At 42.4% G+C, this 16668-nt stretch overlaps 1 protein-coding gene across 1 annotated transcript in view; it reads left to right on the forward strand.

The window, feature by feature from the left end:
• Positions 1 to 16668, forward strand: part of ARMC8 (armadillo repeat containing 8) — a 109370-nt gene that overhangs the window by 86648 nt on the left and 6054 nt on the right. Inside the window, exons 17-21 of the mRNA XM_047874920.1 lie at positions 1349 to 1498; positions 2554 to 2649; positions 9061 to 9156; positions 14552 to 14624; positions 15989 to 16082. Of these exons, the coding sequence (XP_047730876.1) occupies positions 1349 to 1498; positions 2554 to 2649; positions 9061 to 9156; positions 14552 to 14624; positions 15989 to 16082 (509 nt within the window). The remainder of the gene's footprint in view (positions 1 to 1348; positions 1499 to 2553; positions 2650 to 9060; positions 9157 to 14551; positions 14625 to 15988; positions 16083 to 16668) is intronic.

The following is a 16668-nucleotide window of genomic DNA, read 5'->3' on the forward strand; positions in this document are numbered from 1 at the left end:
TAACCACGTATTATAATAAGTCTGTAGTTTACAAGAGATTTTTGTGCCAGAAGTTGATTTACCAGTTATTTGGAATTTGCTGTGTTTTTATTTTCTTCAGATGTTTTTATAGCTTCAGGTTAAGCTGGGATAAGCCATAATTTGTGCAGGAAGGAGAAAAAGGAGCAAAATAGACACCAGCCATCTGGAGTTGCTAGTAATTTGGATTCACCTCCTACCCCTTGAAGAGCTTCCTATATAATATAGCCCAGCCATATCAACCCTAGCATAGTACTGTGAATATACTAGGTGTTTCAGGGCTGGTAAAGTTAACAAAATCCACTACTAACTTGAACCCATAATATGGAAGTCCTTTTTATTTTTTTTAATTTTTTTTTTTTTAATTTTTTTTTTTCAACGTTTATTTATTTTTGGGACAGAGAGAGACAGAGCATGAACGGCGGAGGGGCAGAGAGAGAGGGAGACACAGAATCGGAAACAGGCTCCAGGCTCTGAGCCATCAGCCCAGAGCCCGACGCGGGGCTCGAACTCACGGACCGCGAGACTGTGACATGGCTGAAGTCGGCCGCTTAACCGACTGCGCCACCCAGGCGCCCCTGGAAGTCCTTTTTAGTTATTCTCAAAATGGGTGGCACAGTATAGTCATTAGCAGTAATTTTGTTATTGAAGTGCACAGAAGGCAATTTGATAACCAGAAAGATTTCTCGAAAGTAACCAAGCTCAGGGGTGCCTGGGTGGCTCAGTCAGTTGAGAATCTGACTCGGGCTCAGGTCATGATCTCACAGTTCGTGAGTTTAAGCCTCACATCAAGCTCTCTCTGCTGTTAGTGCAGAGCCCACTTCAGATCCTCTGTCCCCCTCTCTCTGCCCCTTCCCTACTTGCATTCTCTCTCTCAAAAACAAATTTAAAAAATAAAAATTAAAAAAACAAAAGTAATCAAGCTCATAGATACAGATAATAGATTGGTGGTTGCCAGAGGCAGTGGTGGGAGAAATGGGTGAACTGGTTTTTTGTTTGGGTTTTTTTTCCTTTTTTAGTCTAAGTAAATTGAATAATTTTTTAAAACTAACAGTAGATTTTGTATTTATTTGACAAATCTTAAGACACTCAAATGCCCATATCAGGAAGTGGTCATATTCCTTATACAGGAGGGTATATAGGAGTTATAGTTATCTTTCTCTTGATATAATTAATAGGTGATTAACAGGATTCAGAAACATAATGTGACTTAAATTTAAGGATTTCTGCAGCTTTTATTTTTACTTTGAAAATTATCAGAGTTACTATTAAAATATAATTTAATAAAGCAAATTATGCATGATTCTTGAAACTTCTTTAATCCTTTCAGAATATGGCATTTCAGGCTGAACAAAAAATAAAAGCAGATATTTTACGAAGCTTGAGTACTGAACAGCTCTTCCGGTTATTATCAGATTCAGATTTGAATGTGCTGATGAAGACATTGGGACTTCTTAGAAATCTCCTCTCTACTCGGCCTGTAAGTAAAATCATCCAGGTTTCCAGATGAACTACCCCTGCATGTGCAGTGCGAAACGTTGTCCACCCTCACTGTTCCCATCGATATCTGCCCAGAAGTGATTTAAATGCTGCCCCTTTCAAAGAAGTTTGAAGTTAGTATCAATATCACTTGCATAAGTGTTCTGGGAGCTGCTTTACCATAAAGCCACCTGACCCTCCACTCCTCCACTGCCTGTCCTGTCTCCCTCTCCTTACTCCATGCTAGATGTGAGCCGGCCTTGATATGTCACTTTATTCTTACTTGGTTTGCTGGCCAGAGTGGGTTTTCCCATCTGCCTAAATCACTTACCTCTGGGGCCTCTGCTTCTTTCCATTTAAAGAATCCTTCTCAGTGCTATTCCATAGATAGCTCCTCACCCTGCCAACATTTACTGGATTGACCTCTGAAGATGTCAGCATGGGGAACAGTGGGTATATGTCAAAGCAGGAGAGGCTGAGCCTCGTGGGGTCCCTCTCCTTGTTCTCTAATGTTCCATGAACAACAGTGTCAGTGACATTCAGGTAGATGAACCATGGTGGTTCCTTTGTGCCTCACTTGTTTTCTGAGCCTTATTTGTACACTTGTGCGCCAGGGTGTTAGTAAATCTGTGCCATATTTTCCATGTCTCTGGCTTCTCCCCCTTCCCCATACGTTTTTAAAATTCCTTTTTCTTTAATATCTTTGGGCTTGAGGATCCCCAGTGATTGCAGTCCCGTATTCTATCAGGCCAAGTCTGTGTTCTCTTTATCTTCAAGTCATCCAGAAAAATGTAAAATATATATGTATGTGTGTGTACGTAATGTATATCTCTATATGTATATGTGTACACATATATAGAGAGGGAGAGAGAGGGAAGGCAAAATGCAGTTTTATACTATGATAAACACTATCTGTTGGTATCTAGTTCTGTATGCAGTTCTCTTTCAAGCAGTTATGTATTATATTGTTTAACTTTGAGAAGCTTTCTGTTCTTTTCTATGGTGTTTTTCTCTGTTCCCCAGATAATAATTAATGGGTTTTCCATTATTTTGCAGCATATAGATAAAATAATGAGTACACATGGGAAGCAAATTATGCAAGCCGTCACCCTTATTCTGGAAGGAGAGCATAACATTGAGGTCAAAGAGCAGGTATGTGTCCCCCCACCCCCTTTTATTTTCCCCTGAGGAAAATCTTCCCCGTGTGAATATCAAGAAGGATCCTCATTAGGAGTCTCCTGAATATTCAGATCTGCGAAAGATAGATTGCTGAGATCAGAGGTGCTGTAGAGACCAGGAAGATTTGAGAAGAAAGATCCTCCATCACCCCTGAAACTGTCTTCAAGAATTCTTCCTCCCAGAATAGAAGAAAACATTACCAGAGTCTGTAGTTTCACCCTCTGTGTCATGCACTGTGCACACTGTCCCTGTATATATAGGGATATCACCTTTGATCATCCCAGAGTGAATCTACTTTCCAGGACTCATCATTTCCAGCTTTCTATATCCACCATGCACTGAACTGAAACTCCTGTAACACCCTGATAAAATAATCCCTTATGGGGGAGTCGTTTTTCATTTTTTTAACTCTAATACATCCCTGTTCTTTATTCCTATCCCATACTTCTACTTTCTGTTTTGTTTCAGTACGGCAGGTTTAGGGTAGGCATAAAAATACAGAGACCCTGCATTCATCAGGGGACAGTTTGGGAATTACTTTTCTGTATTTCCTGGGATTTATTATAGGATCTTTTGTTTTGTCATAAAAAGAAAGGTCACCTACAAACTTAAATTTCTAATACAAGATCTGAGGCAATGGTAATGTTCAACTCTCTGACATAGATGTTGGCTACATGGTGTGTTCACTTTCAAAATTCATTGAGCTGTACACTTTCATGCGTGGAGGAAACCTGCCCAAGGTCATCAGTGGAGAGTTGAACCTAGAGTCTAAGTGCAGGGCCCATGCTCCGCATTCTCCGTGTTCCTGAGTGAGAGTAATTCCTCAGGCTTCAGAACAGTCCAGGAAGTAAGAGTGGTAGAATGTGGGGGCTGTGATTGAATTTGTGAGCAAAAAAGGCAAAAATATTTGACAAAGTGATTTTAAGATGGACATGGTAGCTGATTTCTCTTAAAATTCAATAATAAACAACTTTGTTTATTGATAAAAATTTAACACAGAAAAACTAATCTCATAGGCATCACTGAAATTAGGTTGAATGTGATCTATTGAACACAACAATGAAGAAGATGCATTGCTCAAAATATTCTACCTGAAGAGCATAGGTGTCCATTTTGTCTATAAAAACGCCTCACCTAGATAGAATTCCTTTAACTTGAAAAGTGTAGCAAGGCAAAAAGTTGAGGCAAGATTTGGATGAGGGTCCCAAAAAAAAAAAAAAAAGACCAATAACAGTAATGTGTTCTGTCAGGACTCAAATTATACTCTTCATATAGATCTTGGTGATGGTCTGGGAGTGGGTAGGTGATGATGGGAGGCTTAAACTGTCTGGTTGTTAGCTGGAAGTTTAATTCTTCTCCGACATTATCTGATAATGTCTTTTTCTTTCTTGAGGTATATTGACATCCAATAAGCTACATATTTTTTTTTTTAAATTTTTTTTTTTTTCAACGTTTATTCATTTTTGGGACAGAGAGAGACAGAGCATGAACGGGGGAGGGGCAGAGAGAGAGGGAGACACAGAATCGGAAACAGGCTCCAGGCTCTGAGCCATCAGCCCAGAGCCTGACGCGGGGCTCGAACTCACGGACCGCAAGATCGTGACCTGGCTGAAGTCGGACGCTTAACCGACTGCGCCACCCAGGCGCCCCAAGCTACATATTTTTGAAGTGTATACTGTGATATGTTGACATAGGTATATACCATGAAGTGGTCACCACAATCAAGATAGTGAGCATATCTATCACTGTCCTTCTATTGGGAGCAAGACAAGTATGTCCATTCTTCCCAGTCTTATTCAGCAGCCTCTGGAGTTGCTACCAAGTGCAATAAGGCAAGAAAAAGAAATAAAAGGCATGTAGATTGGAAAGGAAGAAATAAAACTATTCCCAGACAACATGAATGCCTTGATAGAAAATGCCATGGATTCATCAAAAAAAGTTAGAACTAATCAATGAATTAGCCAAGGCTACAAGATAGAGAAAGCTATTGTATTTTTTTTAATTTTATTTTTTACTTTTTAAAATTTACATCCAAATTAGCATATAGTGAAACAATGATTTCGGGAGTAGATTCCTTAATGCCCCTTACCCATTTAGCCCATCCCCCCTCCCACAACCCCTCCAACAACCCTCAGTTTGTTCTCCATATTTATGAGTCTCTTGTTTTGTCCCCCTCCCTGTTTTTATATTATTTTTGTTTACCTTCCCTTATATTCATCTGTTTTGTCTCTTAAAGTCCTCATATGAGTAAAGTCATATGATATTTGTCTTTCTCTGACTAATTTTGCTTAGCATAATACCCTCCAGTTCTATCCACGTAGTTGCAAATGGCAAAATTTCATTCTTTTTGATTGCCGAGTAATACTCCAGTGTGTGTGTGTGTGTGTGTGTGTGTGTGTGTGTGTGTGTGTGTATACACACATACCACATCTTCTTTATCCATTCATCCATCAATGGACATTTGGGCTCTTTCCATAATTTGACTATTGTTGATAGTGCTGCTATAAGCATGGGGGTGCATGTGTAGTTCTATTTTTAGTTTTTTGAGGAACCTCCATACTGTTTTCCAGAGTGGCTGCACCAGCTTGCATTCCCACCAACAGTGCAAAAGAGATCCTCTTTCTCTGCATCCTTGCCAACATCTTTTGTTGCCTGAGTTGTTAATGTTAGCCATTCTGACAGGTGTGAGGTGGTATCATTGTGGTTTTGATTTGTATTTCCCTGATGATGAGTGATGTGGAGCATTTTTTCATGTGTCTGTTGGCCATCTGGATGTCTTCTTTGGAGAAGTGTCTATTCATGTCTTTTGCCCATATCTTCACTGGATTATTTGTTTTTTGGGTGTTGAGTTTGATAAGTTCTTTGTAGATTTTGGATACTAACCCTTTATCTGATACGTCATTTGCGAATATCTTCTCCCATTCTGTTGGTTGCCTTTTAGTTTTGCTGATTGTTTGCTTCGCTGTGCAGAAGCTTTTTATTTTGATGAGGTCCCAGTAGTTCATTTTTGCTTTTGTTTCCCTTGCCTCCGGAGACGTGTTGAGTAAGAAATTGCTGCGGGCAAGATGAAAGAGGTTTTTGCCTGCTTTCTCCTGGAGGATTTTGATGGCTTCCTGTCTTACATTGAGGTCTTTCATCCACTTTGAGTTTATTTTTGTGTATGGTGTAAGGAAGTGGTCCAGGTTCATTCTCCTGCATGTCGCTGTCCAGTTTTCCCAGCACCACTTGCTGAAGAGACTGTCTTTATTCCATTGGGTATTGTTTCCTGCTTTGTCAAAGATTAGTTGGCCATACGTTTGTGGGTCCATTTCTGGGTTCTCTATTCTATTACATTGATCTGAGTGTCTGTTCTTGTACCAGTACCATACTGCCTTGATGATTACAAAAAGCTATTGTATTTTTCATATAGTGGTGTGAACAAGTAGAATTTGAAATTCTAAAAACAGTACCATTTATAGTAGCTCAGAAACCATGATATACTTATGTATAAATCTCACCAAATATGTGCAGGATCTCTATGCTGAAAACTTCAAAACACTGATAATGAAAAAAATTAAATACCTACATAAATGGAGAGGTACACCATATTAAAATGTCATTATGTCTTATTCTTGACATATTTTGTTGGATTCAATTTACTGAAATTTGGTAAGAAATGCTTCACATCTATATTCACGAGAGATAATGCTGTATAGCTTGTGATGTTTTTATCTGATGATAATATTGATATTTGATTATTGAGGAATGCTTGCCTCAGGGAATGAGGTGAAGGCATTCCCTCCTCAGTTTTTGTAAGGAATTTGTGACGAATTGGTATTCTTTCTTTCTTAAATTTTGGTGGAGTATACCAGTGAAGCCATCTGGAACATTGTATTTCTTTTGTGGAAACGTGTTTAGCTAAATTCTATTTCTTTTACAGAAGGAGGAATATTCATGTTACCAATTTCTTCTTGAGTGAGCTTTGGTATTTTGCGTCCTTCAAGAATTTGTCCGTTTCATCTTTTTCAAATTTATTAACATGAAATATTTCATAATATTCTCTTATCTTTTTAAAGTCTGTAGTATTCTTTGCATTTTGTCTCCCCTTTTGTTCTTTTAGTTGGTGATTCCTTTGTTCCTGTTCAGTCTGGCTAGAGGTTTATCAACTTAATTGATCTTTTCAGAGAAGAAGCTTTTGATTTCATTGATTTTTTTTTTCCCCTCTATTTTCTCTATTTCAGGGGTTGGCAAACTTTTTTTTTTTTTTTTTGGCAAACTTTTTCTACAAAGGTCAGGGTAGATATCTTAAGTTTTGCAGGTCATCCAGTCAGCTGTGCTATTCTAGCCTGAAAGCAGCTATAGACAATATGTAAGCAAGTAGACATGGTTATTTTCCAAGAACATTCTATTGGCCAAACAGGGAGTGGGTTGGATTTGGCCGGCAGGCTATAATTTGCCAGTCCCTGCTCCATATCATTAATCTCCCGTTGTTCACACGAGTATGTGTGTGTGCCGTGTGCACATGGACATCTGTGTAGCTTTCCTCTCTGCTCCCTAGCTTCCAGGTTAAATTGTTGGGCCCAAGAACTAATTGATCCTTTTAAGACTGTTACAGTGGGGGTTGTGTGGGCTTCAAAACAGACCTGTAGCTCATTCTGCCATGCTCTCCAAGCCTGAGCATGCATGGGTGTATTTGTGCACTCCAAGAAGGGGAATCACTTGCCTATCTTGCTGAACTAGTCTATTCTGAGAAATGTTTCATGAAATCCCCCTTATATTTGTCTTAGTGGGTAAGAGAGGGGTAGGTAGTTGTTGCCTAGATAAGGCTAAAGGTGTTTGTCATTCCCTCCTCTTCCTGGGAATACCTAGGTCATGAAGCCTTTTAAATTGTGATCCATGGTTAAGAGTCCAAACCTATTTATCCCCTTCCTGTCCCTTCAGTCCTAAGAAATTCAAGGGTATTGTGCCTGCCAAGATTGTTGACAGGCTCACATGTTCCAGCTCACTTTGAAATCTGACATCCTCCTCAGAGCATCTCACATACTTCTGGAGCATATCAGCATACTCTCAATCATGGCTTTCGTGCCCTGGAATAGACCTCGGTGTCTGCTCAAGCCTTGAATTATAAATTGCATTTTCTATGTGTCTTGTATCCCAGAGGCAAACTTTTTTTTCCTTTTTTTTTTTTTTTTTTTCAAACCTCAGGACTCACTCCCTAATCTAAGAAGAATAAGATCACACACTCTTTATAGCTGAGGCTTTAGGCCATAGTAAGAAAACAGTCTCCTCAATTAGCTGTAATCTTCAAGCTTAATTAGCTTAAGTCTGCCAGAAGAAAGGTTAGAGTTGGAGAAAAGTATTTGAATTTAGACCCTATTCGCACTTCTCATCACTTTGTTTGAGTGGTTCTTCGCTGTGCTCCACGACTCACTGTCACTTCCTCCATGAAGCCTTCCCTGACCATTGAAGTATCAAGCAAGTGCACGTCATGCTTTCTCGGTTCCATTTTTCCTCTGTCACATCACAGTGAGATGTAATTGTGTGATGGCTTCAAAGTCAGGTAGTGTGTGTTACTCCTGTCTTACCTGATGCCCTGCAGAGTGCACGCACATTGTAGGTGCTCAGTAAGTGTTTGTTGAATTGCAGATACCGACACTGACTGGCTCAGTATCCTTTCCACAGTTCTCTCACCTTTGCCTAACCCTTGCCTCCTGCTGGTCTGGCTGTGAGACTCCCAGCAGCTGACAGAAAGTCCCTTCCTCCACTGCCATTGTGGTGATTATCCTCGGGTTACCCTGACCTGCCAGCTGGCACAGGCTCCCTCCAGTCTCGTTAGGCCAACCTGGACTAAGCTCCTTCACACATTTTCCTTATCTTTCTGTTCCTCTAGCCAGGTTTTTAAAAGTCAAGAGATCCTAAATGCATGTGTCTAGTGGACAGGATCCAGGCCCTCACCCAGAAGGTGAGGTAGCTTGGAGCTTGGGAGCAGGTAGCACTTGGAGCAGGCGGGCAGGAGGGAGGTTGCAACACCTGTGACGCTCCCACCAAAGAGACCACTTTTTTGAAGAAACCTCATTGGGTTAGCAATAAGAGTTTGTTTTAGGAATGAAATTTTCAAGAAAATGATAACGTTTTATATGAGAGCATGAACTATAAGACATGGCTGCCTTTGCCCAGTGATGGCTTATGCCCCAAAAGAAACTAATGAGATATTTGGGTTCTCTTTTGCCTAAGGTAGACTTTCCTTAGGTGTGGTTACTTCATTGGCGATGGTGTCAGGAGAGGAGATCAGAGTGGGACCTGTGAGCGTCTGTGTACTTCAGGTGGGAAATTGCCTGGGCTCTTGAGAGCTTGCCTCTGGGACTGCAGAGCTTTCCTGATCACCAGCCCTTTGTTCTTTTCCAGACACTGTGCATCCTAGCCAACATAGCAGATGGGACAACAGCAAAAGAACTCATTATGACCAATGATGACATCCTGCAGAAAATCAAGTATTACATGGTAGGCCTTTGTCCCTTTCACTGCTCCACGGTAGCTTCATCAGAAGGCAGGGACTATAGCATTGTTAGTGCAAAACAAATGGTGCAGAGATTAAAAAAAAGAAGAGACTACTCTGTAACAGATTTAAGGAGCTCTCTTTCATCCTGAAGAAAAAGAGACTGGAAGGCCTTGAAGCTTGTGCTGTTTGGCAGTATTACCACCCATCCATCACCCCACTCCCCACCCTCGTTGTCTCCTGATTGCCTCCTTCTTATTCAGTGAGGACTTGGGCTCTTGGATTTCCCTCACTGCCCCGAAACCCCTGTCTTACCTCTCAAGGCTTCTGTCCAATGTGTGTGAGCTCTTAAGCCTCCAGCACCCGTGGCACTTGTTCTTTGACCTATTTGCTTGCAAACACAATCTGCTACCTACTTCCAAACACGTCGGTCACCTATTGCCACAGCCATCCCGTGAATCTTGTCATCAGCAGAAACTGCCCGTTGCCAAAATCTGACAGTCTTTTCATTCTGTCAGTGTCTCCTAACAAAACCCTAACTGTGGGTGAACCTGTCTTCTCTTTGCCTGCCTGTCAGAGTCCACAGCTGCAGAGAAAGGCATAGAACCAGGCTGATTGGTTTCATGTTAATTTCACAGTTTACAACCAACCCACCCCCACCCCCACCCCCACCCCCACCCCCACCATGGGTACTCAGCAGTGTCTACTACCCCTCTGATTCTCCAGCAAGCTGACACCTCTCATGCAAAATGGGTTCTTACCTTCTTGTTCTTTAAACCTCACCTTTTCTCTCCCTCATCACTCATAGTGATGACTTCACCTTCTGTTCTATTATGAGAATAGAGGCCAGAATCCCTTAGTGGCTCCCTGTTAACACCTTGAATAACATCCATACCCACCTTGTGATGGCCTGTGAAGTCCTGCATGATCCGACTCATCCGTATCCCCAGCTCCTCTCATTTCCCTCTTTGCTTTGTTCATTACACTGACCTCCTTCTGTTCCTTAAAAAGGCCATGCATGTTCCTTCCTACCTTGGGACGTTTGCACATGCTGGCTCTGCTTTGCCTGGAACACTTTTCTTCGCACTCTTTGGTGTGCCTTCTAACCTCTCAGATCTGAGCTCAACTGACACATCTTGTGGGCTCTTATCCATGTGGGTTATACTTTGTTACCTTCAGAGCACTTAGCTGAATTACAGTGATACATAAAAGTGTTTGTGTCCCTCACCTAAGCTCCACGAAGGCAAGAATTAGGTCAGTTTTGTGTACATTTTCGTATCTATCACCTTGGACGATGCCTGGCCTTTAGTATGTGCTCAGTAAATATTTGTTGAATGAAGCAGTAATGCTTCAACCAGGAATTCCCTTATCTTTCCAATACCAGATCCACATAGTATCTCTAATCTTTTCAAAGTTTTTCTTGATTTCCCATATCCACCGAGGTATACCTGTTCATAGCCAGGCTTTGTAAAAGTATCTTCTATACACGCTAACTCCTTCTTCACCTCTAAAATTCACTCTAACTACTTCATATGGCCTTTACTTCATCACTCAACTAAAACTGCTCTGCTTAAGGTTACCAATGACCTCCATGATGCCGAATCCAAAGTTTTCTCTCCTAATCTCACCTCACGTACAGCAGCCTTCAACACAGCTGACCATTTCCTCTTGGAAACAATCTTTTCTTATGTTTTCCATGACAGTATCCCTCCTTGCTTAGCCCTGGACTCTTCTTTTCTCTCCTACATGCTCTCCTGAGACCTGTGGTCTTTATTACACTATTACACAGTGGCATTTCCTAGGGAGCTTTCAAAGATTGTAGCCTTGTCCCTTTCCTTTCAAGCTTTTGATTTAATAGGTCTGGGTTGTGGCTTGGGCATCAGGGTTTTTGAAAGTTCCCCAGGTGGTTCTTATGTATAGCTGTGGTTGAAAACCCCTGGTTTAGGGGCATCTCATCCACTCCCATGGCTTTTACCATCCTCTCTATGCTTTTTTTGGTTTCTGGGCTCTGGTCTAGTAGTCTTGATAAATGGAATAGGCATTTATAGTATTTACATTTTCCATAGTATCCAACAATATAAAATACAAACAAAGTAATGGTTACTGGCCTTCAAAAGCTATGACAACAAGCTTTCCTGATGGTGCCTGCAGCTCTGCAAACGCTTGTTCTTTTCTTAATGTGGGCAGGGCGTAGAGGAGGGTCACATGGAGGATATACCTCCACACTTGTTTTCTGAACTCTGGACTCATATATTCTGCCTACCCTACATCTCCATGTGCCTGTCTGATGCTTCCTGAAGGTGATGTTTAAAGATGAATTCTTGGGGCACCTGGGTGACTTGGTCGGTTAAGCATTCAACATTGACTCAGGTCATCTCACAGTTTGTGGGTTCGAGCCCTGTGTCTGGCTCTGTACTGACAGCTCAGAGCCTGGAGCCTGCTTCAGATTCTGTGTCCCTCTCTCTCTGCCCCTCCCCCACTCACACTGTCTGTCTCTCTCTCTCTCTCTCTCTCTCTCTCTCTCTCTCTCTCTCAAAAAATAAATAAACATTAAAAAAATAAAAATTGGGGTTTTTTTTAAATACTCTTATTTTAGAGAGAGAGCGTGAGCGACAGAGGGGCAGAGAGAGGGAGACACAGAATCTGAAGCAGGCTCCACGCTCTGAGCTGTCAGCACAGAGCCCGACATGGGGCTCGAACCCACAAACCATGAGATCATGACCTGAGCTGAAGTCTGATGCCCAACCAACTGAGCCACCCAGATGCCCTAGAAATGAATTCTTAAATATCTCCCCTAAACCTAAGTTTCTTCTCTCCTGAGTTTCCCATCTCAGTATAGTAGCTCTGCCCTGCTCAAACCTGGGAGCCAGTCTTGATTTCTCCAGCTCTTTCACCTCATTAATCCAGTTTTTCAGCAGGTCCTGTCAGTCGTTCCCCCAAAGCAGAATTGGATTCTTTTTGTTTCTTTCTATCACCACTGCCCTCACTCTGGACCAAGCCATAGCATCTCACGCCTGATTGACTATAGTAGCCTCCTCGACACCTCTGCACGGTCACTCCAGTCCCTTCAGCCCAGGTCAGATCTTCACCATCCACTGCTTAAATCCTTCAGGAGCTTCCTCCCAACTCAGAGTGAAATCTGAAGTCCTTTCTCTGGCCTACAAGGGCCCACAATTTAGCCACGCCCACTTCTCTGAAAGTTGCCCCACTTTGCCTTCTCAGTATGCACAAGCTTGGTAGCTCCTTCTTACCTCAGACCTTTTCAGGAACTTTTCCTTCCTCTTGGTGCCCCTAGGCCCTTGCTCTTGGCACAACTTGTACATTTCTATCCCTTAAGTCTCTGCTTAAACATTGCCTCTTGTAGGGTGCCTGGGTGGCTCAGTCAGCTGAGCATTGGACTCTTGATTTCCGCTCGGGTCATGATCTCACAATTCATGGGACTGAGCCCAGCTCAGAGCCTACTTGGGATTCTCTCTCCCCCTTTCTCTGCCCCTCCTCCACTCAACACGCACCTGTGCTTTCTCCTCTCAAAATAAACATTTAAAACAAAAATCTTGCCTCCTTCAAAGAGATCTCTTCTGTGCTCTCCACCTAAATTAGATTCCCACCCCTTCACCCTGTAGTTTCCTCCATCACAATTTGTTTCCTCAAGAAATATGTATTGAATGAATGAACTTATACATCGTAAGCATGTATTTTTGTACAGTATATCATTTCATTTATTCAACAAATACCCATTCAGGTGGGAGCAGATGATAAGTTTTATTATGTTTTGTCTTTGTGGAACCTGAACTGGGTATCTTTTTAAAAGTCTTGGCAGGTATGGGGTGCCTGGGTGGCTTAGTCAATTAAGTGTCAGACTTCAGTTCAAATCATGATCTTACAATTTGGGAGTTCGAGCTCTGTGCTGGGCTATGTTCTGACAGCTCAGAGACTGGAGCCTGCTTCAGGTTCTGTGTCTTCCTCTCTCTCTCTCTGCCCCTCCCCCATTCATGATCTGTCTCTCTTTCTCAAAAACAAACATTAAAAAAAAGAGAGAGGGGCGCCTGGGTGGCGCAGTCGGTTAAGCGTCCGACTTCAGCCAGGTCACGATCTCGCGGTCCGTGAGTTCGAGCCCCGCGTCGGGCTCTGGGCTGATGGCTCGGAGCCTGGAGCCTGTTTCCAATTCTGTGTCTCCCTCTCTCTCTGCCCCTCCCCCGTTCATGCTCTGTCTCTCTCTGTCCCAAAAATAAATAAACGTTGAAAAAAAAAATTAAAAAAAAAAAAAAAAAAAGAGAGAGAGAGAGAGTACAATTTAAAAGTCTGGACAGGTAAAAAGGGAAAAGAATCACCAGCCATAGAATTGTAGTGAAGAAAGCCATGTCCACTTCCTGTCTCTGCATTGTTGAGATACAGTCCTACATGATGAGATAAATCTCTCTGCCTTCAAAAACTGTTGAGTATATTATGCCACTGGTATTTTCCAGACATGCATTTTATTTAAATGTACTGGGGACTTTTTTCTTAATTGATCAATAGGAAAATCATCTGTAATGATTGTGTTACTATTGGGGCCTCTGTCATGTAGGAGAAAGCACTCTATATGGGTAAATGATCCAACTTTAACAAAAGTGGTTATACTTTGAGTACATAAAGAAAAATAAGAATTGTGTTTCAGAAGATGAGGAAGCTCCTTAATAGTAGAAAGATTAGATGAAGCAAGTAAAGACTCAATCAAGTAATGTGGGACATCACCCCACAAATAAGAGTAATTTACTTTTAAGAGTAAGAGTAGTACTCTTAGGAATAAGAGTATTTGGGGCACCTGGGTGGCTTAGGTGATTGAGTGTCCAACTCTTTTTTTTGGCTCAGGCCATGATCTCACAGTTGGTGAGTTGATGCCCACATCCGGCTCCACACTGATAGTGTGGAGCCTACTTGGGATTCTCTCTCCCTCCCTCTCTCTCTGCTCCTCCCCTGCTCATGCTCTCTTTCTCTCTCAAAAATAAACTTTAAAACAAAAAAAAATAATTTGAATTAGATCATCAGTAGCCAAATACAAAAGGCACATTCATCCAATTTATTGACCACTGGAGACCTGAAAGTTTCCTAGTGTAGATAAAAACAGAGAGAGTGATAAATTGTAAACTACCCATAGAGCCCTGGAGGTGTTTTGTTTGGCTTACCAGAGGGTTTCTAAAATCTGAATGTGAATGTCTCTTGGCAAGTCTTCTTCACTCCCCAGTTTACCAGATTTCCTACCACTCTCTGTTGTCTTAAGCCCAACCCATTGACCCACTGAAGTTTGAGAGCCCAAATTCACACTTTTAGCCTATTGGAATTGCCTGTGGTATGTTACAAAAAAGTACATCGAGTAAGATTACCTCCATATTGTTTTTTTTCTTTTTTTGCATCAAATAGGGTCATTCACATGTCAAACTGCAGCTTGCCGCTATGTTCTGTATATCAAACCTCATATGGAATGAAGAGGAAGGTAAGAGATTGGTGAGATTTGTTCTGAAGAAAATTACGGGAGGGAAAGCGGCAGGTGCCCCTGAGATCCTAGGTGCAGGCCTCATTCAGTGGGTTCCAAGTACCCAGCGGAGTCACCTTGGCATGAGAATCGATGGGACTAGCCTGAGTCAGCTGGACAGCTAACACTGAGCCCCTACCTTGGAATCAACGCTGTAGCAGATTATAGAGGATGGGGGTGGAGGAGCCCTAGAGAAATGAGTAGGGTCCATGCCCTTGAGAAGGCTGAGGAGGAGATTGGTGGGAGATACTTGAAGAAGATGAGAGGTGGGCAGTTGGGTCTTTGATTGTGTGCAGAGGAGGCACATGTAAGGACCCCAGGCAGATAAGCTTAATGGAGAAGTGGGTGCATTGGTGAGAAAGGAGAAATACACAAGTGCTGAAGCAGCCAGTCTGGAAAGTGGCCTCTGTGGATTGGAGGTTCTCCACCTTGACTGCATATTAGAGTCACCTGAGGATTTTTGCACCAGACCAATTTAATGGGGGGAGGGGGGACAGATGATAGGCATAAGTATTTTAATTCTCCAGGTGATTCCAATGTCCAGCCAAGGTGGCAGACAGATGTGGAAGAACAGTGAGTTTCAATGCTGTTGGCTGCATAAGAATCACCTGGGGAACTTTTTAAAACGCAGATTTCTGGGCTATACACCAAGAGATTCTGCTTCACTGGGTATAGAGGAGGTCAGTGAATGAGTGAGTCACTGCAGGCTCTTGATGGGGAGGAAAGACTCCAGGAGGAGTATTCTACTCAGCAGCTGTGTCTAGAACAAAGTGGAAGGAAGAGAAATTGAATTCAACATGTAGGCCTAGACACCAAGCACCAGGGAAACAAAACTGCCCTCAAGGAGGTCCTAGTCTAGTTGAAAGGGAGGACAGTGCAGTACGAAGTTGGAACTGCCACATGCTAACCAGGAGACTGCAGGAAGTGTTGGGAGGTCAGAGCAGGGTGAAAGAGATTAGAAGGGGGAAAACAAGACCTGTTTGAACTAGGAAGAGCCTGGCTTTAGATGTCCAGAAAGAGACGAAGATGGGGCCCGATGGCAGAGGGCCTTGTGCCAGGCTGAAGAATCTGACCTTGATGCTATAGTCCTTGGAGACATTACTCGATCAGCAGAATCCAGGATGGACACAGGAAGGAGGGTCAAGGAGCAGGGAGACTAGTTTTTGAGCATCCAAGCATGAGGGGATCCAACTTCACTGGGGACCAGGGGCATGGAAGGATGGGGAGTAAAGGACCCTGGTAAGGCTCTAGATTGTTGATTGTACATCAAGGAAAGCAGATGCCTGGGTTGTGTTCCCAGTAACCTGTTAGCTTTAATCTCTTAGGTTCACAAGAACGCCAGGATAAATTACGAGACATGGGCATCGTAGATATTCTACACAAACTGAGTCAGTCACCAGATTCAAACCTTTGTGACAAGTGAGTATCAAAATAAAAGGGCCTTGCTTTGGGGTATGTTGGATTCTTTTATGAAAGGGTCTGGCTTGCTTAGTAATTCACATGGCCAAACTTAAAATCTTTTAGAGTCTTGAACTCCCTTCATTAACTGTGAGCCACTGTAGGAATTTTGAGTAAGATAAACTAATAATCAGCAAATTTTTTAAAGATTCTCATCTTATTGGGAGTTAACATGAGCCTGGGCCATCTTAATGGATATCTGGAGAGGATCCAGAAATCATTCTCTTGACATTAAAATAGAAAGGAAGGCCAATAATAAAAACATCCATTACCTCAAAACCTCATTGAGCACCTGCCTTGTGTCAGCCTGGTCTGGCTGCTGGGAATACAGCAGTGTCCACTGAGGGTTTGCTGTCCTCGCAATATACTCAGAGAAGCAAGAATCATAATCAGAGATCTGTGTAACGTCAAAATAGCCGCAAATGTTCTCCCTAGCTGTATGCACTCTGCCGCTCATGTTCATTCTCCACACTCCTGGACGTGGCTCGCAAGTGCTCCATGGCCTAGCTCTGCCTTTCTCATTCTCTGTGCTCCCCCTGCCCTGTAC

The sequence above is a fragment of the Prionailurus viverrinus genome, chromosome C2 (genome assembly GCF_022837055.1).
Source record: "Prionailurus viverrinus isolate Anna chromosome C2, UM_Priviv_1.0, whole genome shotgun sequence".
Classification (NCBI taxonomy): Eukaryota; Metazoa; Chordata; class Mammalia; order Carnivora; family Felidae; genus Prionailurus; species Prionailurus viverrinus.